At 34.6% G+C, this 7,749-nt stretch overlaps 1 protein-coding gene across 2 annotated transcripts; it reads right to left on the minus strand.

Moving 5' to 3' along the window:
• Positions 1-354: 354 nt before the first annotated feature.
• LOC110657556 (probable apyrase 6) lies at positions 355-7,428 on the minus strand. Of its 2 annotated transcripts, none has more exons than XM_058152857.1 (9): positions 6,616-7,428; positions 6,354-6,466; positions 5,814-5,921; positions 5,168-5,222; positions 3,777-3,965; positions 3,572-3,669; positions 3,152-3,348; positions 949-2,991; positions 355-549 (listed from the first exon to the last, which is right to left on the minus strand). In XM_058152857.1, exons 1-8 carry the CDS (start codon positions 7,199-7,201, stop codon positions 2,718-2,720), a joined length of 1,620 nt encoding a protein of 539 aa, XP_058008840.1. In that variant the 5' UTR covers positions 7,202-7,428; the 3' UTR covers positions 355-549; positions 949-2,717. The 2 variants fall into 2 exon arrangements, with proteins under 2 accessions (XP_058008840.1, XP_058008839.1); XM_058152856.1 differs by having other exon boundaries at positions 946-2,991.
• Positions 7,429-7,749: the final 321 nt, after the last annotated feature.

Here is a 7,749-nt window from a genome sequence, read left to right on the forward strand (position 1 = left end):
CTAAGATCTTAATTTTTAATGATTGCGCGCAGCTGAAAATTCATACGAAGAATATTTACAAACTTATCATCAAGGATTTTAATTATCTATATTATATAATAATACAGAGATTGAAATAATTAAATAATTCATTAAAATTGATTAAATTGTGATCTCTAATTTCAATATATATATATATATATATATATATATATATATATATATATATATATATATATATCTACTAATTAAAGTTACAATACAAAAATATTTTAGTATTTCTTAAAATTATCGACAAACAAGAGAATTATATTATGGTCTCAAAGCATTGGAGATGTTGCTAAATCAAACACTCGTCCATACACACAATCAAAATATTAAATTTTAATTTTACTCTCAAGTTTCCATAAAAGTATACATCGTACATACAAGAACAGAACAACATCTAATTAAATTACAAAATAAAAAGCTTGTAATGGCAGCTGGGGTTGTATCGAATTCAACAATAGGCTCTTATTTTTGAGAATATCTCCTTGTATAGGAAGTAGCTTGTTCAATCTCACCTGCAAGCTGCAAATACAATAATATATATATGAATAAAAATCAATAGTTTTCCAAGAATTGCAAATGTTTACATAAGTATAAATTATAAACAAGAAAAAAAATAATTGGTGTATATATATAATTACATGTGATAATGTGACAATTAAATATAAATTATTAAATAAATATTACTCTTTAATTCCTTACAAATATAACAGGCGAGGGGCACAATAAATTCAAAATAAAATTTATATAAAAATAAATAAATACAAAAATTTATGTATTAGATAAAAGCTCATAAACTAATAATAAAGTTGAAAATAAATTAAAGTAGGAATATCAAAGTTTCTTTTTTTTTTTTTCTGCAAAAACAATTATACAAGTATTTAATTTGAAAAAGAAAAATGAAAAATCACAATTTACCACCGCGAAGAACGGGAAGCAACGCCTATATGTATCCAAGTTAACTTGTATTAACCTAACAACTGCCACCACCACCGCCACCACCACAACCGCCACCACCACCGCCACCACCGCCTCCACAACCGCCACCTCCACAAACACCTCCGCCACCAACACCGCCACCATAACCATGCTTCCTCTTGTGAGGTTTGCCAGAACCAGAACCAGAACCACAGGCAAAAACAATAGCTGATATAATTGAGAGAGACAAAGCGAACATCCAAAGCAAGAGAAAGGGTTGAGAGAAGTGTAGCAGAAGGCCTACGGCAGCTTCACCTCCACGGCCGTTTGCTAAAGTAAGAGCATGTCTCGCCATCTTTTGGTTGCCTTATCACCTCATACCCTAATGCAATTACCTTAGCTTCATAGATATATTTCTATTAAGGATGACATTTCAAAGACTTGTCTCGATCGCGTGCAGAAGAAAATGTACACTTATCTGTCCTGTTTTGAGAAATATCAATCCTTACAACAATTTCTAGGTAATTTCTAAGTTGTGACTTGTAATAGTAATACTTTTCAAATGAAGTTTTCTACAATTAGACACTACTGGCTAACATATTTCTTACAGTCTATGACGTTTTTTATTAGCGATTGGATGGGTGATTTGCCATGAACATGTATATCTTCATTGGAAAAATCTCTTTTATTATTCTGTGAAAATGTGATGGTATGGCTAACCAATTATTTTGGATGAAATTTTTACTATTAGGCTAAGGTATCATTTACATATTAATCAATTATAATGGTTTACATTTTGTGCTAGCTTTGAAATCATTATCATTGGATTTCATGTATTTTAATATTTTATGATTAACAGTATTTTTTTGGATTAGTTTATGAGCATTAAAAATAAATTCATTTGAAATGATTTTAAGGTAACATAGTGCATTCATATGTTTATTATCCAAGACAAGTTACCCTCAAATATCATATTGTACGAAATATTTATCATATTTATAGACAATATTCATCCGTTGTCTTCGTGAGATAAATTGCCCAAATAAAATTCTGCAATTTGTTTGGCAATAAGAAACGAAAGAAACAGAGAGAAAAGACTTTTTTTGAAAAAGACAAATTACAAGGCTTGAAGATTCTTATAGGCTCCTCTAATCTCTATGAAAAAAACGGGTGTGCTTTGTCAAACAAGCAAGGTCGACTCAATTGATACGCAACATGATTTTACGTAAATAATAATAATAATAATAATAATAATAAAGATTCAGACTCTTCACAAAACTAAGAAAAGGAATATGAAAATGAAAAATAGTTTTCCTGAACCAAATGAACAACAAAAGTAAGAGAGAGATGGAGACTAAAAATAAAAAATGCACTTGGAATTAGAAATTTGCACAATCGTGTGCATGTAACAATAAATAAATCTTTTCGTACAAATGTGTGAGATAGTTACCCACATGGCTGAGTTGTTTTTGATCCTAAATGAGATTGCATTTGGTGTGTGATGAAACTGAGGTTTCATCTCCCCCTTGATACAAAAGGGGAAACTACTCTTCCATCCTATGCTTTTCATTACTTACACCACACCCTCTGAAACCCAGTATGGTACAACTACAACCTCACCTTTCCAAGAAAAAGGGCAGCTTTAAGAGAGAGAACTTTGGCAATTGGAAATAACGGGAGGAAGCATAATATGTTTAATTGTAATTGCACTGGAGCTTCCTCCTAGTCCGCAAAGCCTGGAAAGAAGTATCCATCCCCTTGAAATATGCTTATCAACTTCTTCCAACACGAGTAACTATATACCGCCCTTTCTCTAGATCATAAACTGTCTTTAGCTGGGGCTTTCTCCACTTTGACACAGACCATGCCACAAACATCAATAATATGGCGATGGCAATGAGTGATACAAGGGTGGGTGAGTCATCATTAATAACAGTGGTAATCCAATCTGGGTGCTGCATCTCAAATACAGCAGTGCTCTGCAAGATGAAAGCTCCCAATGCCCAGTCAAGAGGGATGTTTCCAATCTGATTAGCACATCCAATCCTGTTCAAACATGACCAACATACATCCTTGCATAAGCAAAGCTTATATAGAAACACAGTCCGATCAGATTAGGATTACTTTGATATATGAAAATTCAAAAGCAGATAGCATCTGTATTCAAGGATTACACTTCAAACAAGTATTAAGATAAGAAATGTACCTTTCATCATCCAATGCAATTCCCAGACTGTCATGAAGTAGGGCCACAATATACGCTGAAGAGAAGCAATAGTGCATCAGATCATCACTATCAAATGAATGGTGTTTCTTTTTCAATGTTGACCAATCTTCTCCGCAAAAGTGTTCTCCAGCCACAATCAGGTCAGAAAGAAATGCCCTTGGACCCAATCCAAAGAACTAATCAATCAAAAGGGACAGCAGAAAAAAAAAAAAAAAAAGAACAAGATGACTCAGAAACATAAAATCAGTGCATTAAGCACAGTTAATATGATATAAAACAAAAATGAGACTCTTGAGGAACATTTTTTTCTACTCCAATGCGAAGCCTATACAACATAAAGAAACAGAAATATAAATAAACATAGAAATGTAACCCATTAAACAAGACAGATCATAAAACCTTTGATGTATAGAAGAAATTCTCAGTTGCCAGAAACTTCCCCTGAAGCTTAGGTGTGAATGTTGATCCTATGTAGCACTGCTGACAGGAGCACTTCTCTGCATGGCAGATAATAAAACAAAGATCATCACCATGTCAAACAAAATGAGCAGAAAACCTAGGAAAGAATATCTTATGACATGATCCTTCTAAAAGTAGTTGTAACCTTTTCCCTTCTGAATCAGTGTTAATGCAGCAGATCTGCACTCAGAGAAGTTACCCCTTGCATGAAGATTGGATAGAATTTTATTCTTTTCCATTGAACCTGGAGAGAGCTTCCAAGATTCCATAGCATGTGAGTAACCCTTGGGAATACAGGGATCTACAAATATTCCTTTCTCAAGTGATTCCGATGCTGAAATATTGGGAAAAATAAATGAGTAGGTGATGCTCCATACCAACAACAATAACAATCAAAGGTAAAATCCTACTATGAAAATTAACTAAAACATAAAGATTATAATTTTAACAACATTTCACATGGTCACTAAAAGAAAATTATCATATAACCAGCGTCAAATATTTTTCCCAACACTAAGTTTGAAAAATTCAAGTAACACAAGAGAAGGAGGAAGGGGGGAGGGATTGTTAGCATGTTAGTGCTTATTTTTGTTAGCTTAGCATCCCAACAGAAACTAAATAACTCACAAAGTCTAGTAACACCGTTAGAGACTCAAGAATGCAGACAAAAATTTTCTTAATTAATTGATTTGTATGCATTTTAAACATTTAATATAATGCTTCCTGGTTATGGCACTAAATAATATGGCATTTTTAATATCCCATTTTCTCAATGTCAAGGCAGAAAAAACAATCAACAAGAAAACAAAAGCCTCCTAGGTTTCTAAATCATTAGGTTGGAAATTAAACATCTAGGAGTAACAATACCCCTTTGCCCAATCCCACCCACACAAATATAATAATGATGATGATGCCAATGATAGTTACTCTCTTATGTTTTATAAAGGACTGCTGCAGCAGGAGACAGATATTTGGAAATTATTAAAATAAGTAAACAAATGAATATTCTACGGCATAAGTTAAAGAAGTCACATGCATTTCTTAAGCAACAAATTTGAAACTATAAGTGTTATGTACAGCAGATCAAGCAAATATCCAAAAGGCACCTAACTATTTTGCTTCCAAGTTTCCAACATTCTTCTTTTCCTTCAACTGCAAATTGTCTACATGCATCAGAGGAGACCAATGTCTAGTAGAAAGAACAATCATTCAAATGCGAGCCTAAACAAAATTGCAGTGACCTCAATCTCAAGTGATTCAAGGATAATCATATTGACAACTAGCTGCCATGTCCAAAGATACACAACATGATTTAAACCAGCTAAACTCTAAGCACAATTTGAGAATTTGCATTTTATTTAAACATATATCTTAATTTGAGATTAATCTTTATTGTTGGAAGACTTCCTACACAACTAAAACAACCCTCTTCAAGAGCTGGTTAAATAATCCATCATAAGAAACAAATTCAACATCCATTTTAAAACATCCTAATCATATATATCCATAGCAAAAAACAAAAGTATGCATGCTTACCTGGTTGATAGTCCACCGAGACAAGTGATTCCCTCAATGCTTCAAATGCAGCATTCTGCAAAATAAAAAAAGTCATACACCTCTAAACCATATTTCTTCATGCCATCAGAAATCAATGATCTATGTTTAATACAATAAAAAGTAACTAACTGGGCAGAGGAAGTTAGGATAGTATGACTTAAAATTGAAGCAGTTGACCTGCTGATGAAGATGTGGCAAAATGTGTAACTTTGGAAGTTTAGTAGACCATGAATTTGATTGAAGCTATTTTTTCATTGTTTCCTTTTTAAATCTAAATTTTGTTGGTCACCATTTGGGCACACACTAAAAATTGGTATTCTGGCTCAAGTCCTTCACCATCCCACAAAACCTAACCTTTTGTACACTTCCTTTCCTTCCCACTTTCATCCTAATTCTGAAATTCAGTCCCACAGTTCAACAAAAATTGCTAAAATCTAATAAATATCAGTTGCGAGTTGAACTATTACACTTCCAAGCTATGAGAAAAAATACAATCAGCAATCCCAAAATAATGAACCCAATCCATTATTAATTAACCACTCCAGGTAAAACTGAAATGTGCCATGGTGGAAACTAGTACAAGAAGAGCCTCAAATGAACACAATGATGAAGGTATTGAGGTTACCTGGCCAAAATGAAGAAAGCTATGGCTGTAGATGCTGTAAGTAATATTCCCAAACTTAACAGTGCGTGAGAACTCAGGAGGCATTGGATCATTTGAAACAAAAGTTACCTGGAAAAAAAAAATTACAAGAAGCTTCAGCAGCAATCCCAAATTTCCTTCCAGAAATATCAAAAGATATTCTATAATAAATTATCATTGCTCACAGCATGAGAACTAATAACGAACACCATATAGTTTCTAAAAGGTTCTAGGTGTAGATCGCTAATAGCTAAACCTGAGCTGGTGATCTTCTTCTGGATCCCAATGCCTAGAATACACAAAATCTCACTTTAAGAATGCATGTCCATTTATTACAATATTCGAACAGCTAAAATTAAAATATGTAGCAACTTTGCGCAAACTTCAAACTCCTTATGATTCCCAGTGCCACCACAAATTAACTGGAAAAAACAGTCCTAGAAAAAAAAATCCAATGCTGTATGAGGAATTTTTTTTTTCGAAGGTATGAGGAATATGGAAGAAGAGAGGATGAAACAAAACCTGAGCAGAAGCTCCACCAAGTTCAATAATCCCAGTCGTTTCAGGAGGATCACCTCCAAGCGTACCCAATGCATAGTTGGCAACAACCCAAGCATATACCCCCTCGTCGGAGCCTAAAAAACACATACCACACAATGTCAAGATTCAAAAAAACGAGATACATGCAGAACCACCACGAGTGAAAATGAAAGTTACCCAATGTGATTTTGCTTCTAAATAATTCACACACGAATTCGCGAAAACATAGAATCACAAACCATACCAGTAATAACAGAGGCCCAGTCATCCCTGAACTTGAACCCGGACTTTCTCAAAACCTTTCTACACGACTCCAGAATTCTGTCTTGAACCTCAGAATCGAGTAATCTCATCCCAGCCGTCGCCATTAACCGAATCTCCGTCTCTCCCCAAAGCTTTTTCGGCACTCTCCCTTTTCCAAACTCCAGGAGCTCCTCCAAGGATCTACCGGCCCCTTCCGGATCGTTCACATGCGCCGACAATCCCGGATTCACCCTCATCGCCCCATCCCCGAAATCGAAAACCGGTTTACCGCCCTCGATTCGGTAGGCGAACACGTGAATCCGGGTGCCCGTGCTGCCGCCGTCGATGATAATACCATACCTGTTACCAGAATCAAGAGAATCCCCATTGCTGAAGAAGACATAGCAGAATGAAAGAGCGATCAAGATCAAAACAGAAGAGAAGAAGATAGACAAGAAGCTTGTGGAGGGCTTGGTCTTAGAGAAGAGATTAGAGGATCTTTGGTTAGGTCGGATCTGGAGCTTGACGGGATCCATTTGGCTGTTGGGTTTAGAATAGAACCGAGTGCGGGCGTGCGATCTTCGCATCAAAGAAAAGGGACTGAATTGGAGAGCAAAAGAGAATCATATGATTATGATTGTTAATTGTTAATAATAATTTATGATTTTTTTTTCTTGTTATTGGTGGAAATGGAAATTGAATATGAAAAGGGAAGAGCGAGAGGGCCGTCTTTCGCCCTCTCGATCTCTGAGTTTTCTGTGAAGGTGAGTTTCTGTCTGTGTTTTCTCAGGTAGAGAAGTATTATGTCAGGATGAAGAAGACGAGCTTTGCTTTTGACGCGCTTCGGAACCCAATCAACGGTTCGGGTTCGGGTTCGATTAATAAGTTTACCGGTCTGAAGTGCTTTTATTTTCGCGGGCTTTTTATATTTCATTTTTTTTAATTGATAATTTTAACAATTTTCAATAATTTCTTAGAAAAATTACATATTTATAATGATTTGGTTTGATATTGCATTAGTTATTTATAGTATAAATTTATATTATTGTGATGATTTATTAGCTAAATCGAAATTTCATGGTTCTATTGTGATTGCAATAAATTTCAAAGAGAGTGTTTAAAATATTAAATATTA

The sequence above is a fragment of the Hevea brasiliensis genome, chromosome 9, assembly GCF_030052815.1.
Source record: "Hevea brasiliensis isolate MT/VB/25A 57/8 chromosome 9, ASM3005281v1, whole genome shotgun sequence".
In the NCBI taxonomy this organism is placed as follows: domain Eukaryota; kingdom Viridiplantae; phylum Streptophyta; class Magnoliopsida; order Malpighiales; family Euphorbiaceae; genus Hevea; species Hevea brasiliensis.

What these genes read in the sequence shown, in the direction of transcription:
- LOC110657556 (XM_058152857.1), bottom strand. Translation starts at nt 7,201, where the DNA reads ATGCGAAGATCGCACGCCCGCACTCGGTTCTATTCTAAACCCAACAGC. An exon ending in CTCGGTGGACTATCAACCAG is followed by an intron (nt 3,966 to 5,167) that starts GTAAGCATGCAT and finishes CCAATATTTCAG; the next exon opens with CATCGGAATCACTTGAGAAA. An exon ending in ATTGCATTGGATGATGAAAG is followed by an intron (nt 2,992 to 3,151) that starts GTACATTTCTTA and finishes ATGTTTGAACAG; the next exon opens with GATTGGATGTGCTAATCAGA.